The following is a 24,466-nucleotide window of genomic DNA, read 5'->3' as shown; positions in this document are numbered from 1 at the left end:
GATTAGTGCTGACAGCCCAACTATTCAGGAAGGTGTAGGGATGATCATGCAAAATTGAGTTTCGTAAAGATTCGATGTAATCTAACGACAATATACTAAATGGCGGATGACAGGTGTTCTTAGTTCCCTTGCCCCTTCTGCACATATTGACTCTTGCCAGCCGCTTGCTGACCCAACTCCCTGATACTACAGTCCGCCAGGATATTGAAGACCGAGAGCTCTGCCTTCATTTCATTGGCAAACCAGAACCGCAGCTCGACGGCCACCAGAGAGTCCACGCCGAAGGAATGAGCAGGCCTATTGATATCAACATCCTCCTCCGGTACCGAGAGAGCTTGAGAGAGTCTCTGCGCGAGAGCTGTGGCGACAATGGCTCCTGCTTCTTCTACATTGCCAGCAGCCCCAAGAAGGGCTGCATAGTCTACGGCCTGGGCAGAGGTAGGGGCGGACGCAGTCGTGCTTTGGTCCATCCGATGCAGATGTCGGTACATGGTCCGCTTCATGTAAGGCAGCAGTTCTTTGCCTTGCTGAATCATGGCCATGGGCCGGTTGAGGGCCGTGAGAACCTGAGTATCCCATCCTGATGACACATTCAGGCGAGGATTACAAGCCCAGTCCACAACACTGTGAAGCTCTTTCTCGGACAGGGCATCGAAACCGGCGTTGACCCACCGCTCGGATACGTCCTTCTGTTCTGCCACGTACCCGACAGACGTGAGTAGACCGACATCAATAGATATGCATTTCTGGCCGTGTGCCCATCTATGGCGGGCAAATGCATCCTGGAATGTCGCGGCGGCATTATACTGAGATTGGCCTCTCGACCCAATCATACCTCCCAGGGAAGATAGGATGACAAAAAAGTCCATGTTAGCTGGAAGTTGGTGGTGAAGGTTCCAAGTTCCAGCGACCTTGGGGGCGAGCACTGCCTGCCATTCTGCCAGAGACATGTTGTCAAACAAGCGGTCCTGCAAAGTGTCAGCTGGTTGCTTACGCAATACCAAAAAAGGCTCAGTTAGCATACCTTAAGTACCATAGAGGCCTGAATCACTCCCTTGACTGGAGGCATTGTCTGTTTGCAATCACTGATTGCACTCGCCAGAGACTCGGCGTTGCTAACATCACACTGGGGAGTAGCCACATTGACGCCTCGTTCTGTAAGCTCTTTGACTAGCTCGATGGCATCATCAGAAACTGCGCCCGAGCGTGACAGTAAGATCAAATTCTTGACTCCTCGAGTGGTAAGCCACCTTGATAGACTCCGGCCGATACCGCCCAGACCACCAGCAATCATATAACTGGCCGCGGAGTCGAAGACATATTCCGGGTCGTTACTAGGCACCACTGAGACCTCCGCCTCGTCCTCCCAGTTGATCACTGCCTTGCCCATATGACGGCCAGTTTGAAGGTAGCGGAAGGCCGACTCAAATTCCCCACGTGAGAACTGTGTCACCGGCTGAGGAGGACCCAGCTTCTTTGCAAAGAGCAGCTCGTGTAGCTCATTCATTAGTTGCTTAATAACAGCTGGATGATTCTTGTACACCGTTTGAAGGTCAAGTGATGAGAAGGTGACGTTCTTAGAGAACTGATACATGGCAAGCTTCTGGAAAGAGTAGATGTCTCGCTTTCCAATCTCGACGAACCTTCCCAGAGGCGCGACACATTTCCAAGTCTCAGCGAGCGCCTCGCCCGAGCTTGAGTTGAGGACGACATCGACACCGCGACCGTTGGTTGCGCGCAGGATCTGCTTACCGAATGCCAATTTTCGGCTCGAGAAGAAACGATCGCCAGGGATTCCATAACGCTCTTGCAGAAGATTCTTTTTGACTGTTGAACTGACTGTCACAAACACATCGGCACCGATATTCTGTGCCAGCTGGATGGCAGCCTGACCCACAGCGCCCGCGGCTGCGTGTATGAGTACAGACTCGCCTTTACGAAGGCGGCCCAGGTGCGTGATGCCGTACAGCGCTGTCAGCCAGACCGCTGGAAAGGCGTCGGTGAATGCTATATGATCCGGAATAGGGATGGTGGTGTGAACCTTGTTCCGGACAAACATCTTAAATGTCCCAGAGGCCATGCCGCAGACGCGATCCCCAGGTGCCAGATCTTTTACAGCTGAACCAACTCGCCGGACAACGCCCCCATATTCATGTCCTATGTAAGAGTCGGTAATCTGCCCAAGTACACACATCACATCGGCAAAGTTGACTCCCGTGGCCTTGACTGTCACTTCCACCTCGTCTTCTGCGAGGGGCTTACTTGGAATCTCATCCCTGGCGTACCGGAAACTGCCAAGCTGCCCAGGAGAGAACTGTATTTCCAGAGCCTCATGTGGCTCGCTGGCAAGCTGCCTTCGCTCGATGTCCCGGTCACCAGTCTGGGAGTAGACATAATCATTGATATCATTGGCTTCTACCACGCGGGGGATGAGCGTCACGTCGCTGGTCTCGCAATAATCGCCCTCCCAGTCCTCAACCCCGGACGCGCCACATGAGCGCTGAAGGACACTGCAAATAGACTTGCCGGCAGAGGCTATGTCCTGGATGTTCAAATTAGCCCAGTAAAGGCCAGGCTTCTCCAGCATTGCAGCTCGGCTAAAACCGGAACTCATTGCATTTTCTGGTAGTGCAGCGTTCACATCAGTACCGGTTGTTATCCAGTAGATGTGACTTGAAAAGTCCACAAGTCTCTTGAAGCGAGCAAAGTCCTTCCCACTCATTGCCGCTAGGAACGGACGTCCCAGGTCAAGAAGTGACAGGCAAACATTCGACTGTGATGTTTGCTCGGAGATAGCATCAGGCTTGAGGATATCACATTGCTTCCCCCACGTCGAGGAGAAGTAGGAAGCAATTTCTTCGGCAACCTTGAGTTGAAACTCGGTATCGGCAGCAATAAAGAGCGAATCCGGAAGTTGAACCTGGCTCGGTTCCTCATGAGATGCTCGAGAGAGGAGGAAGCTGAGTGTATGGTTCTCGACATCTGGGAAGTCGGTGATTGCCATTTCCACCCCAGTGTATCCGGTCTGTTTCAGATAGTGATCCCATTCGTCCCGAGAATACAATGGGCACCACTTCCGGTCCTCTTCGGTTGATCTCCACCATCCTGGAAGTGTTCCCCAGATGCCATTAAGCACGGTGTCATGTTTATTGGTTGGCTCCATGAGAATTATGTAGCCGCCTGGTTTCAATAAGGAACGGGCATGACTTAGAGTATCACTGACACATTGGGTAGCATGCAGCACAGTGGCAGCAATTACAACATCGTATCCACCCGGTGTGAAACCCTGCTCAGCTGGATCGCGCTCGATATCCAATGTCTGGAAAGTCATGCGATCAACATGGTCGGCGAATTTTGCCTTGGCCTTTTCAAAGAACCCAGGAGAGATATCGGTGAAGGTGTAGGATTGGTATCGAGGAGTCACGCCTTTATCGCTACCTTGTTTTCCCAAGGCCGACAGGATTTGCTGGGTACCGCTTCCAGTACCAGCACCGATCTCAAGGATATCAAGCTTGGAGTTCTTGTGCGCAAGGAGATCCATGAATACTGCCATCCGCTTGGCGGTAGTCACGAAAATCTCGTCCTTGTACAGGTCCTTCGCCAAGCCTTGATTGAAGAGGAGGTCTAACGGATCCACTTCTTCGCGGACAATTGCGGCAAGGTGCTTGCAGAACGAATTAACCGCACCCTCAACCGGGCCTGTGGCTGCGAACTCCTCCAAATATTTCTCGCGACGACTGTCGTCCGCTAAAATATCTTTCCATGGTGCTTGGAGAAGAGGATTGCTGTCCCCCAAAAGGTCGAAATGATATCGCACCCAGGCCAAGTACCTTTGGAAGTATGGGGATGAGGTCTCGTAGCCTTGAGCATCCAGTTCCTTCAACATTTCCGACATGTAGTGCAGAGTCACCACATCCTTAGAGGGCTTCCATTGAACGGGTATTGTCTCTTTGTCCAAGCAGTAAGCCTCCGTCTGCGAGCTGCTAATAAGGTCAACATCAGGCTTCCAATCGAGCCTGTAAAAGATGTTGCGTTTCTCGGATGGCTTATAGCTAAGGCTAGACACGGTTGTCACTCGATAGCCCTCTATTACAATGGCTGGTTCTCCCGTATCTGAGTTGATGGCAAGAATGAATGAGTCGGTTTCTCGTGCTGCTTGTAGCGTGGTCTGCGCCAGAACATTCAATCTTGTGGATGGTTTGCGCTCAATCAGATCATGCGAGATCCAGAAATCTCGCAATTGAGTCGGTGCCTGCAACGGGCCAAGTTCTGTTCCACCTTTGGTGGTCGCCACAGCCGTAACTTGAAACACCCCGTCCAAGGCTGTGGGGTGAATGATATGCGGCTGCACTTGAGAGTTCTTCTCAGGAACTTTACCTCTCCACTCATCAGGCTCAACAACGGCCACAGCTTGGTCCCCTTCCGGGTCGTAGGCGAGGTCGTGAAGAGTATTGAACAGGGGACCAAAGCCATACCCAATCTTATGACCAGCATCATAGAAGACCTGCTGAGTACTCGTCACTGAGCAACGGTCAACTGCTTGTTGGTACATTGTCTGGTAATAATTCTTCGTCAGGCTTCGCTCGTCGCCTCCGTACACCTCATCGGGCGTCTCTTCGTACTCCGTGACGACAGAGCCAGCGCAAACCTCCCGCCATTCATTGTCCGAGTACACATATACGTTGAACTCTCTGCATTCGACTGTCTGGACACCAGTGGTCCGACTGTTCTCTGCATTACGTAGGAAGATCTGACTTTCTACCCCTTCAGGGGTCTCAGGGACAACTAAGGCAGAGAATATTCTTACGTCTCGGAGGCGGTATCCTCTAACTGCATGACCAGGCTTCACTAGATGCCTAGCAGCCTCGATAGCCATAACTGCCATTCCCGCGGCAGGGTAGACCGGGGATCCATTCAACTAAATTTTAGTTAGCATGTTGTTCTTTACAGATGATTATAAGTTGGAACCCACCCGGTGGTCTGTCAGCCATGGAAGGTCAGATACCCGAATGGTGAAGCGGAACTTCGGCTCAAGCGGATTCCAGTCGTTTGTGGGAATGCCTACTAACTCGTGTCGAATATTGTCGCGCATTCTGTAATTCTTGAACAGTCGACTCTCGAGCCAGTAAGTCTGGGAATGATTGAACGGGTACTCTGGTAGGTCAACTACCACTTTCGCCGGTCGGTTCGATCCATGACTATTGACAGCTTCGATCTTGACAGGGTAGCCTTCGGTCCAGAGTTTCCCGGACAGCTGCTGCAAGGATTTCAGTCCGGAGACACCTCGTCGCATCGCTGCGTCATATTTGACATCTTCGGATTGAGGCACATTGTCCATCACCGCTCTTTGCATAGCTGCATGTGGACCAATCTCAACGTAGTGGTCCACTTGCGTGTTGGACCCTGCATTTCGGCTGGCTTGAGACAGTTCACCAAGAGCTTCAGAAAACCTGACAGTTGACACGAGGTTCTTCACCCAGTATTGGGGCAGAGAGAGCTGTTTAACTGGAACAGGTTGTCCTGTGACTGATGACACAAATACGGGTGTTTCTCCTTTGCGAGCAGATTGGTCCGGTGGGCAAATACCTTGCAAAAGGTTCTTATATTCCTCGGCAATCACTTGCATGTGAGAAGAGTGGTAGGCAACTGGGATTCTCAGCTTGCGGGCAAACACCTGCTTCTCGTCTAGGCGGACCTTGAGGGCGTCGATAGACTTGTCCAATCCTGTCACGGTTATGTTATTGGCGCTATTGATGCAGCCAATTGACAGGCATTGTTTGCCATGGACAGCCGAGATCTCGTCGAAATGAGGCTGGAGTTCGGATACGGACAAGCCAACAGCCATCATAGCCCCACGTTCGCCAGTTTTTGACTCTGCTACCCGAGCAGCCAGTGCTCCACGGAAGTAGGCAATTGTCCATGCTGATTCACGGGAAATTGCCCCTGCGCAAAATGCAGCGGCAATCTCTCCCGACGAATGGCCCACCACGCCCCAGGGAGTCACACCCCAGCCTTCCAGGAGCTCCACTAGTGCTACCTGCAGAGCGGTACATAGCGGCTGTGCTAACGCCGGGCTATCAATCTGAGAAGAATCCGCAGGCTTGTGCAGCTCTTCGATCAGCGACCAGGAGCTTCCGAGTCCTTTAAGATAGGAGTCCGCTTTTAGAATGCTTTGCCGGAATGTCTCAAATTTCAGAAGCTCAATACCCATTCGGGTCCACTGTGCACCTTGACCGGTAAAGACAAAATTGATCCGCGGGCTTGTCGACGATCGCACGGGCTTTGGCATATTTTGTACCTGCGTCTTGAGACTTTCCAGGTTTCCCGCCAACACGAAAGACTTCCAGGGCAGAACACTGCGTTTGTTGGATAAGGTGTATGCTAGATCGCGCAAAAATTCTTCCGATGCGTCATGAGGGTCGATTCGGTTTAGGTAGTCCTCATATGCTGCCCCGAGTCGCTCAATTCCGTTTGAATCGGAGGCAGACCAGGTAAAAACGTATGGGGTTTCTTCCGCTTCGTCATGCGAGGTACCGTTAGACACGGTCATACCATTTCCATCATGGCTGTTATAGCCATTGGTTGCGTAGCCATTTGCATGACCGTTCGTGTGGCCATTAGCGTGGCCATTGGTATATCCATTACTGTGGCCATTGGTAATGCTATTGGTGGCATCATTGGACACGCCATTCTCTAAGATGGCCAAGGAGGGCGGTCTTTTTGCAGTGACGTGGTGTGCTTCGAGGCCATGCTCCCGCAGGTAGTTGTATGCATCATCCAGGACGGCGTGGGCATTCGATCCTCCATAGCCAAATGCGTTGACCGATGCCCGTCGGAGACCATCTGTGGGCCATGGAAGCGGCTTGGTCGGGAACTTTAGGTTCCATTCATCTGCCGGAATCCGAGGGTTGACCTCTTTAAATCCAGCTATCGGGGGGATGATGCCTTTCTCCAGACTCAGAATTGTCTTGATCAAACCCGCCAGACCAGCTGTCGCTTCTAAATGGCCGATGTTGGCCTTCACCGCACCAATGTGCATGGGGTCGTCCGGGCTGCGATGTTTCTGGAAGACTGATTTGATGGCACCTGCTTCAATGGGATCACCTAGTTTCGTTCCCGGACCATGGGCCTCGAACAACCGGGTGGATGCGAGATCCAGACCACCCGAACGGTACGCCTCCCGGATCAACATCTCCTGAGCTGCCTGACTTGGCTGAGAGATACCAGGAGTGCGTCCATCTTGGTTCGTCGCAGTCGCTCGGACCACCGCTCGAATTACATCGCCATCAGCTATAGCATCACTTAACCGCTTCAGTACCAGGACGCCGAACCCTTCGCCCTTGGCATACCCGTTACCATCAGCCCCAAAGCTGTGGCAACGACTGTCAGGAGAAATAAATTGCAGAGCGGAGAGCGAGATCGCGCTTGTCATTGGCTCCAGGTAGAGCTGTGAGCCGCATACCAAACTCTAGAGACATTCCCTGTCAGATAGTGTTACGTGAGCATTTCGGGAGTTGCACCCACCATTCGCGACTCCTTCGAGCGAAGGCTCTGACAGGCAAGGTGCAGGCCAATCAAGCTGCTCGAGCAAGCTGTTTCAATGGTCATACTCGGCCCCCGCAGATCGTAGAACCAACTTAGCCGGTTCGCTAAGATGGCTCCTGAGTTACCGGTAGCCTTATACGTGGCCTGGACCTCTTCGTCGAATTCGAAGAATCGGTTGTACTCCACTCCCAACGCCCCGACATAGACGGAGGTGGCGGAGCCCGCTGCTCTTTCGATGGGAATGCCAGCTGCCGTCATTCTTAGTATCTTACTCCATGATGATTTTCTCAGAGTCTTACCATTCTCGAGGGCCCTGTAGGTTGTCTCCAGCAAGCCCCGTTGCTGCGGATCCAAGCTTTCGACCTCACCGGGGCTCATGGAAAAGAACGGTGCGTCAAAGGCTGCCACATTCTCTTTCAGGAAATGGCCACCCCGCGCGTTTACCTGTCATGCTGTTAGGACCAGGTATCCTCGCCAGCGATGATCATACATACTGTGTCATTTCGAGACGCATCTGGGTGGTAGAAGCCATTTATATTGAATCGGTCAGAAGGAACTTCTGTTGTGACGGATCGACCTTCTTGAAGTATTTCCCAGAAGGATTGCGGGGAGGTAGCATCCTGAGGGAATCTCAAGGAGAAGCCCACGACGGCCACAGGATCAGACCCGTCAAGAGTCTGAGAACTCTGTAGTGCTCCACCGCGGGAGACAAGGCCGTCAGTCGTTAGTAGCTGCATTGTATAACTTCGTTGGCACTACTGAAGGCGCAGTGTTGATGAATGTGTTGAGAGAAAGGAAACCTCGATCGAGAGGATAAGTGGGAGTCCCTTCTTATCTACTTCGCTCCCGGCTGCGATCTCTCCCCGCTCGCCGTCGCAGTCATCAATGTTGCGAGATAAATTACTCATGGCTCATCCGATTGCCAGCCTGACCCATGGGGAGCCTTAAGCGTTAGAAAACGCGATCTGGCCATACGAAGTAAAGTGTGATGGAGCTGCATGGCCTAGAAACCTTTTACGGTCCTGTCACAACCCATCATTTGCACATCGCCAAGCGCGAGTACAGTTCCTTTCAGGGCTAGTCAAAAACAGTCAAAAACGATTGCTATCAAGATAGTATGGACCGGGATCCGCAGCCATCGCCCCACAGCCTATAAGTGTGCCGAGTTAATAGTCTCGCGCGAACTACCTACTATATCAAGGCATAGTCGCGGCCGACGATAGATACAGCGGAACAGGTACCCGGATTGAGCCTCATTCCTGCCGGCTGAATCATCGCCAGGACTGACATCCTTGGCCGGGGGTGTTGATCGTGCAGGGGCGGAAAGGTCAGTGCTGTTGTCTGAGCAGGTATTTTGACGGTAATGCAGTGTGTGAAAATCAAGTGTTTGACACATGCCAATAAGGTGTGATGGTTGGATTGCCCAGAGAATGACCGGAAAGGGTATGATTATCACGACAAGCCACTAATGCAGCATCCCCTCTTCTCTCCTCTCTCACCCGCTCAACTCGCTGCCCAGAAATGCCCTAAAATCTCACCCACTCCACGCCGACGGCCACAGCCAAACAATGTGGCTGCTACACCGAGGAACGTTGGTTAAGGGCCACGAGCGAATCGCGAACTGCTGCATCATGCGATATGCTCTGTTAGGATCCATCCGCTGACTGACCCGCCCTCCACACCCAGGTTGGTCAACGATTAACCAGGTTAATGCTGGACGCTGACAGCCAGTTTAACCGGGATAGCCTTGATGATCCCTGTCGGGGGACCCAGCTGGTGCCTAAGCAGGAGGCTATGGCAGTTATCCGGCCTGGCGACCTTGTCTATCCATCCCTAACCCAGTGTTTGCCCATTCCGCAACTGCCCTCCCTTCTTCCCGCCTGGGACCCACGGGGCCATTGCGACGAACATGATGCGGGGAGGCCGATGAGAAGTGAAGAAATAGACAAAGTCTGAACAGTGCTCCTACTATACTTCGTACTAGCTGCTGTGCTGGGGCGAGGGGCCAAGTTTACGTCCAATTCTCAAATACATCTCATCTCATCACCGTCTCATTTGGTCTCGTCCCCACCCCCTTCCTTCCTCCTTGCCGTGCCACTCTCCTCCGACCGTGCAATAACCTCCTCCCCTGGCTGAATAGACTCTCCGATCGCATGGGGGCCATAAGCCTTCCATGTGTGATGATAGTTCAGCTCGCCTGGTTCCAGGGTATGCGACCTTGCTGACAGCCAGCGATCATATTCCTTTTCCTTTTGCCTTTCCTCTAAGCTTCGTGGATCTAGCGCCCTGACGCCAGCCATCGTCTTTCAAATCAATCATCACCTTCTTCTACACCTCCGCTCTTCTTTTACCGCGCTTCTGACTGTTGCCGATCGACTGATACTCGGGATTGGTACGCCGAGTCAGCCTCGCGAGGGACCAACCCCGGCCGCGTTTTCCATTTCTTTCCGGCCTGCTGCTCGTGCTTCTCAATCCACCCCAGTACACCACCGTCAGGATGAAGCATATCGGTAAAACCGGCCGGGACAACCTGGGCGCCGCCATCTCGATGCTGGCGCTGGCGGTGGTCTCGGTCGCTCTCCGGTTGGTGGTGAGAATCATGACTCGACAATGGTCTCCCCTATCCGACGGCCTGCTTCTGCTATCACTGGCATGCATGGCAGTGTTTGCGGCTCTGTTAATTCAGTGTACGTCGTCGTCTCGAATAATTCATGGCGAGGGAAAGTGGTTACTGATCCTATGGTCACCCAGATATTGTCGCGGGACCCGGCCCAGGCACGTTCGACTTGAACGAATTCGCCGCCGATACAGACATTGGGGGTATGGTCTGGGCTAAGGCATTTCTAAAGGTGTGTTGCGCTGTGCCATCCGTATGTGCGCGCGAAACTGACTGAGTTTTTGGGCTAGACACTCTACGTCGCCGACCTTTTCTTCATGGCGACCATCAGCTTTGTTAAATTGTCGGTACTCGCCTTCCTGCACGGTCTCTTCAAGATTTCCAGAATATACCGCATCTTGAACTATGTGACAGCCGGCCTCTGCGTTGCTTGGTTCCTCATCGTTCTATTCGTCAACATATTCCAGTGTCATCCCATTCACATGTTGTGGGATGCGATGGGGGCTGCGGAATACTGCATTGCCAGTGGTCGGCTTTGGTTGGGGATGGAGCTCACGAACCTGTTTCTCGACGTTATGATCTTGTTTCTGCCTGTGTATGTGGTGACGAGGCTGCAGCTCAGTCGTACGCGCAAGATCCAGGTTACCGGTATATTCCTGCTGGGTGGACTGTGAGTGTTCTCTCTGACAATTTTGGAATTCGTTGCTGATCGCATGGAATAGGGTCTGCATTGCCAGTATCTGCAAGCTCTCCTATCTGTGGATTCCAGCCACGCCGCAGGTGGTCCGGGCCCCCGAGACAATGGTCTGGTCATCAGTCCAGCTGGGTGTAGCCACGCTCTGCGCATGTCTGCCAACCTACGCCCCATTATTCCGAGTGGCACGGGGAAAGATGTCTACGGGGAAGTCGCCCTCGCCACCGTATCCCTACGGAAGCGACAACACGCCGCACAATGCTCCGGCAGGTAAGAGCGCACCCTATCGACGGGTGGAAGATCCGCTGCTGAGTACCCAGCAGACGGAAATCACGCGCGGGGATGGCGAGTCGTACAAGATGGACCAGCTCGGCCCCTGCCACATCTACGTGAAGCAGAGTGTAGACGTTGATGTGGTTTAGCATTGGTCTGAACCTAATATTTCTTTGTTGTTTTCTTCGTTCAATAATAGTAATCCAACCCTCCGGGGCAATGATGGTCCATAAGTTTCCGCCCCCAACCCCAACCCCTCTCCAGCAAAAGCAAATCTGTAAATTGCGTCGGAATCGTGTTGCATGCCGCTAAACTGGGTGCTTTTTTTAGCGTGCCGGGATCGCAGGGATATATATGTGGGTACTGGTTCCAGCCCAGTTGCAGAAGGGTATTTAGCGCTGATGAGTTGGAGTTGGGCCGAGTTCCGCCCGGGACAAGAATTTCTGAGATCCTCAGTCACACACAGCTCTGAGCTAAGTACGGAAATTCTTCGTTCATCCTTCATTCTCCATGTTGCACAATCTTATGGGCGGAGGAGTGTCCACAGGTGAGAGAGGGGGCGATTGCCCCACTGGTACTATTGCTACTCAATATATATTAATTAGTTAATGAGTGAAGCGTCCTTTATTCCGGATGATTCCAACTCCTGCATTTATTCAATAAATCGTCTGGGAGTATGTAGCTTTGGCAGATGCAAACATCAATCCCCACACAATCACTTTAACAAACATACAAACCTCTTAGTAGTATCAACTGTATAGTTGACAACTCAGCCGACAATGGAGTCTATAAATCGTTAGAACAATCATTCATCGATCATGCAACGCACTTTCAAATAGAGAATATAACCCGAAAAGAAGAAACGCAGATAAACAAGTAGAAAGGGGAAAATGAAAACATCTTCATCAAAGCAACGCACCCTTATTCGTATCAGCCTCCTCCCCCAACAAATTCAAGACCATATTCTCCTTCATAGCCTTCAGCCACTCCTCCACAAACCCCTTTTCATAATACGCCTCATTATAACTCGCACTCAAATGCAACTCATCCCTCCAACTCCAACAATGCACATACAACTGCTGCGCCAACATCTGCACCATAAGCACCAACCCCTTAACCTTCACGTCCCCATAACTCTCCCTAATCAATCGATCTATAGGCCCCAAACTATTGATATTTGGCTCCGTGGGTTGCGACGCGCCCGCCGCAGCCGCAGCCTGGAACATAGCCGTGGCCTTTTCGACAAACGGCGCCCTGATAAACATCATGTTACTATCAGCCAAGTTCCACGACTGACGGTACAGCGGCTGGATGGTTTCGACGAGATCGGACCAGTTCGTTGTCGGCGTGGCTTCGACATTCAGCGGGAGGCCGACCATGCGCAGGGACGGGCCGTGAATGGGGCCGTCGTAGGGTGGGGGCAGGTATTTTCGGAGATCGAAGGCTTGCCAGGAGATGTAGCGCGATGATAGATTGGTAGAATTAGCAGCAGCAGCAGCAGCAGCAGCACGCGCCGTCTCAATGATTGCAGAGGCATGCATAGCTGTCGTTAGGGTGATGTTTCGTGCGCGACAGGCGCGACGCAGCGCGGTCGCCTGGTCCGCGGGCACGACATGCTCCGTGCGGAGAGACTTTGCAGGTAAGGCCATAGGGTCAAGCACGGGGAGGCCGATGGAGGGTTGGCCTTCGAGGAAGGTAGCGAGGAGTTCGTCGGCGCGACGAGACCATTCGGGGTTTCTGGCTTCGGGGGAAGCAGGCATGCCGATGATGGCGTCCAGCGAGGGGATGAGTCGGGTGGCTTCACTGCCGTCGAATGAGGAGGTTGTGGTGGTGGTTATGGATGGAGCTTGCAGCTCGGAGAGGAACTGGTCCAGTACCATGGCGAGCCCGCTGCCGTCCCAGCGCCAGTGGGCTGAGACGATGCAGAATTCCTGGCTGCTGGGAATCCAGTGCGCGGTTGCGTGCGGGTCTGTGATGTGCAGTTTGTTGGTGAAGAGGTCGTCGGCGGATTGCGCTGCGTCTTCGATCTTGAAGGTGTTGTTGCACCAGGATTCTAAAGCTTCAGGGCTTGTGATCGGGTAGTAGCGCTTTTCGTGGGCGTGCAGTTCGCCGGCGATGTCGGGATAGCGCATGCGGAGGGATTTCCAGGCATTGCGTAGTTGTGTGATGATCTTGTCGGTGTTGTTGTTATTGTTGGGGAAGTCGAGCTGGATGGCGCCGATGGTGAGCCAGTGTTCGCGACCGAGTGGTTTGCCTGACTCGCCGATGAATTGGAAGAGGCGGTCGTGGCAGTCTAGCGGACGGCTCCAGTGGTCGGTTTGTTTGGTCCAGGACATGGTGGTGGTTACCAGAGGATGGCAGCTGAAGTGGCGTGGATGGATGAGTGTATGAGGGGACAGTATAGTTTAGATGGGAGTTATAAAAAGTTAAGCTGATGTTCGGTTGGTGTAATTAAAGAGCCTTGTAAATCATCCGGGCGGGGATCTCCAGGCAAGCCCTACTATTCCATCAATCCCTGTAAGAACTTCACCGCAGTCACTCCCTTCCCCCCTACTATCACTTACAACCTGCCTATAATATCCTGCACTAAGATTTCTTTGTTGTGATACAGTTCTGACATGGCTTCCTCGTTCACACTTCTCTACCCTGGAATCACACATTCCTTCCCCGCGACAGAACGCCTAATGGGTAAATCAGGCTACAGCAGTCAGCAATTCAATAGAGTTTTGATCATGCATTAGCGCCCTGAATCTCCACATTCTAGCCTCGTTCTCACAGCCCACCGTCTGGCCCCCACGTTACAAACGGCTCCATGCATTTGATTTCGTTCTTTTGTCGGTCTTTCTTTTCCCGTCTGACGGGCTGATTCCCGCAATCCTTGGCTGGTCGGGTGCCCCGGCAATTTCAGGCTGGCTTGCTGGTGAATGGACACTTGTTCTTTCTCACATCAGCTATTGATTGGAAGGGGTATATGGAAATTGATCGAAAATTCAAAATAGGCAATTGAGTTGCCTATGGTTCACTATGTCAATCCACATTGATCCTAAGGGGTAAGGCTGTGCGATACTGTGTGAACCTTGAGAATGATGACATAGGTTCTGAACGAGGCTATGCAATGCATGCTGTAAGAATACCTTCCCACGATGCAATCAGATAGTGTATTCGTTGATGTCTTTATTCCAAGCTTTTTGAAAAAGAAAATACGCTATGAAGATCCATTCGAAGGTTGCTGGAACGCAGGATCTGTGAACATTCCTCATGCTCTGTAGATCTTGCCGGCCAAAGAAATATATCCACGTGCTAAAAAGTTGTCCTTTCATAATCTCTAGTACTCTATCTAAAATACGTAATTACTAACATAACCTGTTATTTAAGGCATAATGAGTTCAGTTCATATGCTTGTAAGAGAAAGAAAGAGCAGTCGTAGCATTTTACTCAACATGTAGGACAGGCAATGGGCTGACATCCGAACACCCGGAATAAAAGCAACGCAAGTGCCAGGGCTGCGAAGATCCACCATGAATAAATACATGCAACCTCAGGTAAAATGGCATGTAGGACAGAACAAGGATAATACGGCACCAGCTGATGGGCCGCGTTGCACTGTGCAACGGTCACTTCGGAGAATATCAACTTCCTTTCAGTTTAGTAGCAAATATCAGACAGCATTAGCGCAGGGAGCCAACAAAACTTGGCAGCTTCTCTATGGTCGGGTTCTAAATTCAATATCAAACTCGAGGTACGGGTCTTTGGCTTCCGATAAATCCAGTCCTGGGTTGTTGGCTGGATTGATCATGATATGCCATGTGAACAGTCTAGCCTGGCGTATTTATCGTTACTGGAAGCTATAGGCTCGAGGGCAGAAGAACATAGCAGCAGAATCCCTTGATAGAAGCTAGATTCTACCCGATGGACCACACCAACGTTTCACTTAGTAGAGCGACCATTGATCAGACTTTTCGTCATCACTTTTGCCTTCGGTTTCTGGCTCAAAGACGCCTAGCATAGGATCCCTACCTCCTACTTCTCGGGAGAGAGTTGCGGCTTCTCTTATTATATGGCAGACGCGACCGATGACCTCCTTTTGGTCCAAGTACCAGGACAAATCCAATTTGGTTGAATACTATATTGTAAAAGTTCAGCTGCATTCAGACGGAAAATGAGATAGGGAAATAACGGTAAAATAAGAGGGCCCAAGATCGTACCTTGCCGCTATCGTTCAGGTGAAAGAAATTCCAAGTATAGGTGTCGGTATGGATTCCGTAAATGTCCCCGTTATCGCCTGCCTCTTTCCGCTGGCGATGAATAGCGGCTGGTCGACCGAAGTCAATGTCCATCAACTCTAGAAATGAAAAGGGAGTACGAATGAACTTACACATGGCTGCAAGGACTCCCCAGCCCTCATCTGGAAAGATCGTCTGTTTCCTAAGCACAATGACGTTTGTATCCAAAGTTGGGCGGCAGCCGTACAGTAGAAGAAAATGCATAGTAATCTCCACAGTATCAGTTTCGAAGTCAGTGACAGGTGGGAGAATGATTTTCTGGTCAACCACCAGCATGGCGTTGAATAGTCAACTGAAGGGCGCTCGGAGTTGGACGCAGACTCAGCTGCTGGATCTTCTTCGTTAACTCCACTGGTACAAGTTTCCTTCATGACCTTGGCCAACAACACCATAAGTATTGCACTCAGTCGAGGCCGAATCAATCTCGTGTCACAGTCTCCAGAACCGAGCCCTAAAGCGAAGTCCTCCAATAGAGTCTCTTTGAAAGTAGTAGTTAGAAGCGACGTTAGATCTAGTTCTCGGGGGATCATCACATACCCAGATTCTTTGGTATTTGAACATCGGTAAGGTTCTGGTCAATCAGCCATGGCTTCTCCGCTTCCTCATCCTGAGCTCGAGTGAGATCGAGGCCAAGTCTGAAATAAGGTGCAAGGGCAGTTATGTCATTCCCCACCCCTACATCCTTGGGATCATACATATCCATTTTGTACTGTGTGTCGATAGTAGAGGTAAAGGGCTTTGGAAGGGTGAAGTAGATGCTGGAGATGAGCAATGAGTGAAGTTGAGGAATAGATGCAGTGAATGAATGTTTGAAGTATGAGGTTAATGCGGAGTCATAAACCACCCCTATAAATAATGACGAAATATCAACTACATCATCCATTCTTTCTTTCGCCATCACCCTCCTAAAATCTCAACACCTTTCTAAAGTGCCTCACCTTCTGAAATCGAGAAGATGCAGCGCCGACAATGGAGGTGATAATTAATCGTCTCGAGGCCAGTATTAAGGCCGCCATCTCGCGGTCTGTTGGTGAACAGAAGAAGAACGAGCTGGATCCAGAACTCTCCAAACATTTCGATTTAGCCAAGAAGGAGTCACGTCAAGAACAGCAAGGTCAAGGATCATCCTACTCTTATAAAGCAGTTACTAGTATAAAGCCTGAAGATGTCGAAAAGACCTTCGGCATCTCTGTTGATTCAACCGGTGGAAACTGGACTCTATCGGCGAAGGATCGCGTCGCAATCCCCCAACACCTTAGTAAGCCGCTTTCCGGGCGTGTCATTCAACCAAGCCTTTACTAAATCGATGCAGGAGAAGCACTACGTGATATAGATATCGTGATAGAAGGGGCACCGCTTAATGAGGCGCATACCCGGGCCCGAATCGATGCCGTGCTCTTCAGCACCCTCGCCGCAGCAAAGAGGGAGGAAAGATCAAACCAGAACCGGATGTCTTCCTCGTCCACCCAATCTGTCCGATCCGTACACTTGCAATTTGAAAAGGACATGAAGATGGAATGGACATTTCCCAACAAGAAAAGATGGCTAGTAACTGGCAGGACCGATTACTCACTTTGGTACGGAGAACCTGGCCAGATGGAAGCAAATCTTGTCGTGTGCGAGGCGAAGAGGAAGGGGGTGATGGGCGTGGACCAAACTCTCGTTTACATGGGTCAGTATACAGATTATATTGTTTTCTAACGTTTGCACCTATCCCCTCTCCTGCTCTGGACATTGGCGATGGATTATTTCGATCAACCCACTTTCAGCTTCATCGTTTACTAGACTACTTTCTAACGAACAATAGCGATGCTACACCAGGCCCGGAGAGCGGCCGGTCGCCACGACACTGCTATCTACGGTGTTGCAACTGACAGTAACATCTGGGAATTTATTCGATTGGGAAACGATAGCAAAGTAAGTAGAAACGAAGGAAATGACCAGGGACCATAAGGAATGGGGCTGACAAAACGTCTCAGTACTCCGTCGCCCACTACAGGTGGGACCATGGCCAGGGAATCCAAATTATATCGACTTTACGGCGCATCATTGATCACGCCAGTGGTCTCACGGGTGGCGGAGCAGCCCTTGGTAGGAAGAGAACCCTTTCGCAAGCGAGTGGGATTGAATTCCAGTCCTCCCGGTAGCAGAGAGCGATTTTGACAGTGGCGCAATGGCTTCTTTGACGGCTTGCAAAGGACTTTTCGTTATAGTGATAGTTGATAGACCGGGATCTGATGGGATTGGCGCAAGAGGTAACTGCATAAGGGACATGGTCGGCGCTTTTGCTTATTTCATGGCTAAGTTTGAATGAAACTTTCTATCTTTGACTGCTGGAAATTGTAACCGGCGGACTGCATCGCGACAATTGTCAAGAGTAATGATTCCGACAGTAGTAATACTTTCAAGGAATATATATACTTCCAAGAGATTTATACTGCTTAAGCTGAGGTAAGTTGCAGTGGAGTCTTGGTTATATTTGGGACGGTAGTACCACGGAGTGATTAAAGGTCACAGTCTTTCGCCAAGGAAGTCGATGGAATACGGTGTAATTTATAGGCTATCAAGAATACTGTGTGGTTATTCAAGTTAGTAAGAAAGAGCTTGAAGTGGTAACAGTATGTTTTATCTGCCGACTTCCTAGAAATTATTATTTATAACCAGTGCCGCTTTTTCATGCAAATCAACCGGATATCCCACTCTCGGCACTACAAGGAAGCCCGAACCCGATTCAAAATCACAGTCTGCGTTTGTAGAAACTCATTCAAACCCCATTTCCCTCCAAATCGACCATATCCACTGTCTCCCACTCCTCCGTGCGGTAACGTCGGTTCATCATGCACCGTGCCTCCGTTGACATGGACCGCTCCGACGGCAATATCTGCAGACATCCCCAGGGCCTTGAAATGGTCCCGCGTAAACACCGCCGACGATAGACCGTACGCGGACCGCTTAACCATCTGCAGACCCTGTTCTGCTGATTCAACAGCAATGATGCCAAATACCGGGCCAAACGACTCGATTGTATAGAACTCCATTTCTTCCGTGACACCTTCAATCACCGTAGCTGGGAAAGCCAAGGGATCCTCAGCGAGAGGGTTGCGAGCCTGGTGAATGCCAGCACCCTTGGACCTTGCATCCTCCACTAACTGCGTAAGACGAGCTCGACCCGCCGCCGAGATAACCTTGTGTGGCCGATCTTCGCTGTGCAAGCGCTCTAGGATCTTCTTGGTCAACTCCTTCGCCACGGACTGAACAACGTAGACGAGATCAGTCGACATGCAAATCTGGCCATTCTATGATCAATCTTGTTAGCACACATCGCCTTCCAAAACAAGTCCACGAGATAGAAGCCGATACTCACGTTCAGATAACCCGCCCCAATAATTTCATCCGCCGCCTGATCGAGATCCGCATCCTCCAATACCACGACGGGATTCTTACCACCCAACTCCAACAGCACTGGCTTCAACGCCATCGCCGCCTTGGACGCAATCACACGTCCCACCTGCGTTGACCCTGTGAAATTGCACTTCTTCACAGCCGGATGCTGAATCATACACTCGTAGATCTCCGCTGCGTCCTGCGGCCGATGCAGAACAAAGTTCACCACTCCAGGTGGGAACCCTGCCTCTCTGAACAGCGCAGCAAGGAAGTAATGCGTTTGAGGACTCAATTCGGAACCCTACTCTTGTCAGCGACCAATTATCCCTTCCATTGGATGAAGACATAGTGACAATCCTCACCTTCAAAATGGCTGTATTTCCCGCCGCAACCACCGGAATAACGGATCTCAATCCCAAAATCACTGGTGCGTTCCACGGCGCGATGCCGAGCACCACACCGAGCGGCTTCTTCATGACAAGCGCGTACGTATTTCCCTGCGATGAAGGGATCGTGCCGCTAATAGCGTCTGTTATTACTGACGCGGTCTCCTCGACAATGCCGGCTGCTATTTCGACGTTGAGCTGGGACCAGAGTGGTGTGCAGTGAATTTCATCTTTGATGAGAGTTTGGATGGTGCTGGATTTTTCGCGGAGGAGCTTTATCATCTATTGTTAGACGAAAATATTTCTTGACGACAAGTGACGACAAAACTAGGGTGTTGAGCGGCTTACCCTGGCCAGATTGAGAAGCAGACGTCGACGTTCCTCGGGGGGTGTTTGTGACCATGACGGGAAGGCACTTGCGCAGGATTCAACTGCTTGAACGGCGAGATCGGAGGTTGCGCCTTGGAAAGATTTTAGGTGTGGTGCGGATTTAGAAGTGATGGGGTGTTTGCGGTCATTGTTGGAGAGGAGGATGTCTTTGCCGTGGATGATGAGGGGGATTGCGGTTGTGGTGACCATTTTGATATCTGGGGAAGGTGGTTGTTTGGTTTCTTGCAGGATCACTCAAGTTTCTTTTTTTTTTCTGGGGGAGGGCGCCCCCTCTTCTATTTGAAGGAGACAGGGACTCCACTACCGACATTAGTAACCGTTGAAGCAACCCCCTGTCACTTCTTCAGCGCTTGGTTCGCCTTCGAAATTGAAGCGCGCCGTTAGCGTCCATTGGGGGGAGTCTGCAGGTCGAGACGTTGCCGCGTATTCTATCCGGACCCGCTGTGGCATATTAGAGTTAGGGTCCTTGCGGGGTGCTATATCCGATTTCTTGCAATTTTCTGGCTGTGTATATCCGAAATTCGTAGAGTTATGGTGAGTAGTTCGGATATACGGGCGTGGCGAGCGTTTAGTGCGGTGGGGCGGCGAGATGAACCACGGATGCCTTCTCAGATTTGGCTGCCTCAAAAGTTGGGGTATTCGATTTATTCAATGAGGGTAGTTGGCCCGATTGTGTAACATATGGCATATTTAGAGAGCTCGAGTGAACTGATGATGGTTTATTGTCTTTCGCGATAAATAGCAGTAGCACCTTCAATGCACCTGCGTTTGAAGGGTGGTGACAGCACAAAATACAGTTTGCGGAAGGCCGGCACTTGACTCCACAAACCGTGGGCCTCGAGCCCGGCTTTAGATCGATGTCCGGGGTTATCTCCGCTGTGTATCGGAGATCTTGATCGTAATCCGTGAATGTCAGGGGCAGGCAAACAATGTGGTATCCATAGCTTATTGATTGACCCACCTGTCGGTGCCCAGAGGTACCTGATACCTTATATCGGTATGAGAGATCATCAGTGACCCGAACCTGATGTTTAGGTTTGAATTTAGACATGACTACTTGTGAGGAGTGGACGTGATGCTGCGACGGTAGTTTTCAGCAATTAGGGCTAAAAAGTCATCTTGTACAACCGCGGGATTGCGAGCCAAGGGACACTCTTCATACTCTTACTTTTATGTTAGCCTCCCAATAGTCGAGTGGTTGTCCACATTCACACTATTTATCCCACCCAGCTCCATAGTAGCACGGGTACGAATCCCCTTGAGGGATTTGTTTTTTGGATGCCTCTTTTTTCTTGTTTTAGCTTACCATAGATCGTATACATGTTCTTTTCGTGATTTATCTTCTTGTTGTCACTCGTAATCATATAGGTCTCTTGAATTATTCTCAAATAAAGTGAAATTCTTCTCTGATTCCTTGGTTTCCGTGGTTAAATCAGTCCCTCGGTACATATATAAATATCTAGTGGACAGACGCCTGCATAGTCATTTAGAGTTCAGTCTGGCCCCAGGGCTTGAAACCAGGCTTCAGTGAATGTGTTTGGAGAATATATTCTCTTTGACTGTAGACCGTAAGAAAATATTCATCAATTGCCACATAGTTAAGAGAAACTGCCTCTGCTTTCCCCCTGCGATATTGACTGCGGTATATGATATATGATAGCTAGTGTAAGTAATCAATTTTGGCTGGCAGCAAGTGCTGCGTTTTTAGCAGCCTCGAGGACTTGATCAACCTAGGCCTCCTAAGAAATTGTACTCCAGGATTTCGATGGCAGGTTAAATCCAATTCCCCCTGTAGCTCCCATCCTACTGGGTACTCATCAGCAATATATAAACATTCCTTGTAGGACTCCGGCCCAGCGGAGCGCCTTATTCCAGGCCCGGACAGAAAAGATCAGCCTGAACGCGTTCCTACACGTGGCTCGGAAGGTCAACTCTGCCCGGTACGAGCGATGCAATACAGCACCAGAAACAGTACATCATGTCTTGCTCATGTACAACTCGTACAACAAGCTCCAACACTCAATTTGGCACGACGCCCAATCAGTGCCGCAGAGTCTGAAGAAGGCACTAACAGAACAAAGACACGCGGCGCGCACGGCAAGCTTCCTGCTCTAGACAAGGCGCCTGCAGTACCTACTGCCGCCGAAGCCACCTCAGGTGCACAATACAGAAGAAGAATAACTAACAATGGCAGGTATAAGTCCTGGACAACAGAAAATCGGACATAAGCGTGTCTCAAAGGTCAGAGAGATATATAACAGATGGAAAGCGCGTCTGCAGATCCACACCACTGACTCCCCTCTCATGGTTCCCCATACATGCTAAACAACAATGATAACCAATTCCAATAACAAACAAATCATCTGTGGATTGCATGCAATCGCATGCAGAAGCTTGTCAAGTTAATAGGCTGCAGAGGATTACAGAACCCGGTACAGAACTACAAAAAAAAAACAAGAAAATATATTTGACACCCCATGGATCCCTACAGCCACAATAAAAAGCCTGCCTGAGGACCCATATAAGACCCCCTACAAATCTCTACAGCCATGGAACCTTTGACCAGGCAGGGAACAGGAGCAAGCAGGTCCGGGGCCTTACAATAAGACTCATCACAATACTCACATGAAAAAGGCGAAGAACGTAATACAAGGAGTTAGAAAGAATATACAGAAAGAAATCAAATAAACATATAAATAGGATTAAGTAGGTCCCACGAGGGGATACTCTTGTAAAAGTCATCAATAAGGTATCTACAAGAAAACAGCTACGCGCGCTCTGATTAGTCAGATTAAACTTAGGGATAGCTTCATATTTAAATTACAGTATTTTAGCAATACCGTAAGATTACAAGAGTTCTATATAGGAAAGGAATAAGAAAGAAATAAGGTCCTGTACATTAGATTCACAGCTCAGAGGCTCGCTCAGGCCGCAGGCGCCCTGCAAGAGCGCCCTGGCCGCGCTATATTAGGGTAACCCAATCTATCTATCTAACATTCCTTGTAGCGATTTCTCAACTGAACTCTTCATAGTCTACCTTCAAAAAATACCGCTTTCCATGTAACAATAGACACTAGCAATTTGGCGCGGCTTATCCAACTACAGTTGTCTGCATGTGATATCACAACATCAACTCAGTTCTGACAAGCGAGTTTATCATTGACCTCCGGATTTGTCAATCTACACTGATGTACCTTAGGGGAAAGACACTCTGATATGGATAAGGTTCTGCTCCAAATTCCGAGTCCTACATTGGATTGGCAAATTTATGTCTGAAAGTTCTGGCGTGAGGCTGATTCTGAATTGGTTCATCATATAGCTATCCATAATGAACACCTTTTTGCCTCACGTCAGCATACGAAGGAATGGACTACAAATAACACGAGGAAAATCTCGGCGAAGGGTTATGAATACAGGAAGAGATCTGGATCTAAATATAAACAGCACCATGGGGTGGACTGTACGACTAAATCCATGTAAACTGAAGTAATGTCGCTGCCGGTAAGTGATGAAGGAGTTTTCAGCATACTCATAGTATAGTAAGCAGAGTTCTTCTTTCTGCGTTTATATAATAATGCCGATAATGGCACTGACCAGCTGCAAGACGTCACCAAACTAGGGAAAGATTTGCCTCGTAGCCATAATATTCGACAGGCTGGGATATCCCTGACGAGGGGATCATAAGATGGCTCCCCAACGTGGGTTTTCTTGCTTTGGATAGTCACTACACCAAAGATGATAGACAGTACATGTAGGTAGCATACTAGTCAGAGTGATAATTTTTGTATTCGACCAGATGAACAAACAAAGCATCTCTCCAGTATATTTGGCTTTTGTGTACCCTTTGTGTGATTCCTTATACCGTATGCGTGTTGACCTTCAGGTTGAGGAGTCAGAGCATAGGATCACAAACAGCACCAGTGCCTTGGCATATGCGGCATATATTTAAAAGAGGATATGTATCTGCACTTGGTTTACGAAATTGGCCACGGTGAAATTTCCAGCTAGATATGTAGCATCTAGCCAGTCAAAGTCTGCTTACGAACATCTTCCTGCTTTCTATCTCGAAAATACCTTCCATTCTCGACATGGTTAAGGTGCGTGTAGTTAGACTTCGTGGTACAGTCCACCCTAGTAACCAGTTCAGCATTCTAAAACCTTATCTGGCACACGTTGAGTGGGCAGTATATCAACTAGAGAAACACTAGGTTCGTTTGCTAGTCAGTGAGAGTTTTGATAAATCCCGCATCGGACACGATCGAGGTTGCTTGTGGGTTCGAGGTGAAATTTCGAATTGCTCCATCATCTCCACAAAACGTTTCAAAGATATACATCTGCCTGGTACCAAAGCCCCAGCAAACTAGACGATAAATAAACTACTTATCAATACCACTCCAGTAGTACCGGAGTATGGAACAATATCGTGTCGAGTCACTATCAGCAAATTCATTGTGCTTTGCACTACGGCTTGTCTGTTAGTACCGTTGGGTGTTATTTAAGCGTAGACCTTGAAGTTATGATAACCTATGAAGGAGCACCCGAGAAGTGTGGTTTGGGTGGTGATTAATATCACATCATTACTGTACAGGGCAACAGAAAAATCTGTGACAGTTTTGCCACCGATGGACCAAACTTCCACTGACAATGCTTCCATACGGGACCATCCCACAGTGCGGGATCTGAAAATCAGGAGCACAACAACCAGTATTAGGCAGCCCCGAGGTCATGAGGATGTTGGGCAAGGTTGCTTGAGTGATGGACGCATCATATGCTCGGCGTCTTCTTGGTCGCATCAACCGACACGAAAAGGCAGGTTCGATATTGGGCATGAATGATCATCATGAAGAGATCGTATGGGTTTCTAAATGGGGTAAACTGCAACGTCGGTGGAGCC

General features: G+C 50.0%; 6 protein-coding genes across 6 annotated transcripts; 2 read left to right on the top strand and 4 right to left on the bottom strand.

Moving 5' to 3' along the window:
• Nucleotides 1–62: 62 nt before the first annotated feature.
• Nucleotides 63–8,563, bottom strand: BO85DRAFT_395477 (type I polyketide synthase). The gene is made up of 7 exons (XM_025656960.1): nucleotides 8,040–8,563; nucleotides 7,845–7,989; nucleotides 7,525–7,793; nucleotides 6,604–7,468; nucleotides 4,973–6,399; nucleotides 1,025–4,918; nucleotides 63–968 (listed from the first exon to the last, which is right to left on the bottom strand). The coding sequence occupies exons 1-7, from the start codon at nucleotides 8,280–8,282 to the stop codon at nucleotides 120–122; spliced, it is 7,692 nt and encodes a 2,563-aa protein (XP_025516350.1). The 5' UTR covers nucleotides 8,283–8,563; the 3' UTR covers nucleotides 63–119.
• A 1,381-nt stretch (nucleotides 8,564–9,944) lies between these two features.
• BO85DRAFT_275062 (uncharacterized protein) lies at nucleotides 9,945–11,656 on the top strand. The gene is made up of 4 exons (XM_025655137.1): nucleotides 9,945–10,232; nucleotides 10,297–10,394; nucleotides 10,453–10,832; nucleotides 10,885–11,656. Exons 1-4 carry the CDS (start codon nucleotides 10,043–10,045, stop codon nucleotides 11,276–11,278), a joined length of 1,062 nt encoding a protein of 353 aa, XP_025516349.1. The 5' UTR covers nucleotides 9,945–10,042; the 3' UTR covers nucleotides 11,279–11,656.
• On the bottom strand, nucleotides 11,628–13,688 carry BO85DRAFT_448482 (uncharacterized protein). The gene has a single exon (XM_025659942.1). It carries the CDS (start codon nucleotides 13,463–13,465, stop codon nucleotides 12,035–12,037), a length of 1,431 nt encoding a protein of 476 aa, XP_025516348.1. The 5' UTR covers nucleotides 13,466–13,688; the 3' UTR covers nucleotides 11,628–12,034.
• Nucleotides 13,689–15,012: 1,324 nt separating this feature from the next.
• Nucleotides 15,013–16,193, bottom strand: BO85DRAFT_512522 (uncharacterized protein). Its single transcript, XM_025664658.1, has 5 exons — nucleotides 15,950–16,193; nucleotides 15,787–15,890; nucleotides 15,505–15,670; nucleotides 15,335–15,441; nucleotides 15,013–15,252 (listed from the first exon to the last, which is right to left on the bottom strand). The coding sequence occupies exons 1-5, from the start codon at nucleotides 16,113–16,115 to the stop codon at nucleotides 15,061–15,063; spliced, it is 735 nt and encodes a 244-aa protein (XP_025516347.1). The 5' UTR covers nucleotides 16,116–16,193; the 3' UTR covers nucleotides 15,013–15,060.
• Nucleotides 16,194–16,381: 188 nt separating this feature from the next.
• BO85DRAFT_487151 (uncharacterized protein) lies at nucleotides 16,382–17,559 on the top strand (the record flags this gene model as incomplete). Its single annotated transcript, XM_025663434.1, has 4 exons — nucleotides 16,382–16,670; nucleotides 16,725–17,084; nucleotides 17,220–17,329; nucleotides 17,392–17,559. The coding sequence occupies 4 exons, from the start codon at nucleotides 16,382–16,384 to the stop codon at nucleotides 17,557–17,559; spliced, it is 927 nt and encodes a 308-aa protein (XP_025516346.1).
• A 459-nt stretch (nucleotides 17,560–18,018) lies between these two features.
• BO85DRAFT_477119 (putative aldehyde dehydrogenase) lies at nucleotides 18,019–19,809 on the bottom strand. The gene is made up of 4 exons (XM_025662818.1): nucleotides 19,531–19,809; nucleotides 19,159–19,455; nucleotides 18,777–19,097; nucleotides 18,019–18,708 (listed from the first exon to the last, which is right to left on the bottom strand). Exons 1-4 carry the CDS (start codon nucleotides 19,759–19,761, stop codon nucleotides 18,121–18,123), a joined length of 1,437 nt encoding a protein of 478 aa, XP_025516345.1. The 5' UTR covers nucleotides 19,762–19,809; the 3' UTR covers nucleotides 18,019–18,120.
• Between the last annotated feature and the right edge of the window lie 4,657 nt (nucleotides 19,810–24,466).

The sequence above is a fragment of the Aspergillus piperis genome, assembly GCF_003184755.1.
Source record: "Aspergillus piperis CBS 112811 unplaced genomic scaffold BO85scaffold_7, whole genome shotgun sequence".
NCBI lineage: Eukaryota > Fungi > Ascomycota > Eurotiomycetes > Eurotiales > Aspergillaceae > Aspergillus > Aspergillus piperis.
The sequence above is the reverse complement of the archived record's forward strand: the minus strand, read 5'-3'. Positions and strand labels throughout refer to the sequence as shown.

What these genes read in the sequence shown, in the direction of transcription:
- BO85DRAFT_395477 (XM_025656960.1), bottom strand. Translation starts at nt 8,282, where the DNA reads ATGCAGCTACTAACGACTGACGGCCTTGTCTCCCGCGGTGGAGCACTA. An exon ending in ATGCGTCTCGAAATGACACA is followed by an intron (nt 7,990 to 8,039) that starts GTATGTATGATC and finishes ACAGCATGACAG; the next exon opens with GTAAACGCGCGGGGTGGCCA. An exon ending in CTACAGGGCCCTCGAGAATG is followed by an intron (nt 7,794 to 7,844) that starts GTAAGACTCTGA and finishes GAATGACGGCAG; the next exon opens with CTGGCATTCCCATCGAAAGA.
- BO85DRAFT_275062 (XM_025655137.1), top strand. Translation starts at nt 10,043, where the DNA reads ATGAAGCATATCGGTAAAACCGGCCGGGACAACCTGGGCGCCGCCATC. An exon ending in TGCGGCTCTGTTAATTCAGT is followed by an intron (nt 10,233 to 10,296) that starts GTACGTCGTCGT and finishes ATGGTCACCCAG; the next exon opens with ATATTGTCGCGGGACCCGGC. An exon ending in GGGCTAAGGCATTTCTAAAG is followed by an intron (nt 10,395 to 10,452) that starts GTGTGTTGCGCT and finishes TTTTTGGGCTAG; the next exon opens with ACACTCTACGTCGCCGACCT.
- BO85DRAFT_448482 (XM_025659942.1), bottom strand. Translation starts at nt 13,465, where the DNA reads ATGTCCTGGACCAAACAAACCGACCACTGGAGCCGTCCGCTAGACTGC.
- BO85DRAFT_512522 (XM_025664658.1), bottom strand. Translation starts at nt 16,115, where the DNA reads ATGGATATGTATGATCCCAAGGATGTAGGGGTGGGGAATGACATAACT. An exon ending in TCAAATACCAAAGAATCTGG is followed by an intron (nt 15,891 to 15,949) that starts GTATGTGATGAT and finishes CTACTTTCAAAG; the next exon opens with AGACTCTATTGGAGGACTTC. An exon ending in GGGAGTCCTTGCAGCCATGT is followed by an intron (nt 15,442 to 15,504) that starts GTAAGTTCATTC and finishes TCGGTCGACCAG; the next exon opens with CCGCTATTCATCGCCAGCGG.
- BO85DRAFT_477119 (XM_025662818.1), bottom strand. Translation starts at nt 19,761, where the DNA reads ATGGTCACCACAACCGCAATCCCCCTCATCATCCACGGCAAAGACATC. An exon ending in TGCTTCTCAATCTGGCCAGG is followed by an intron (nt 19,456 to 19,530) that starts GTAAGCCGCTCA and finishes TAGATGATAAAG; the next exon opens with CTCCTCCGCGAAAAATCCAG. An exon ending in GAAATACAGCCATTTTGAAG is followed by an intron (nt 19,098 to 19,158) that starts GTGAGGATTGTC and finishes TGACAAGAGTAG; the next exon opens with GGTTCCGAATTGAGTCCTCA.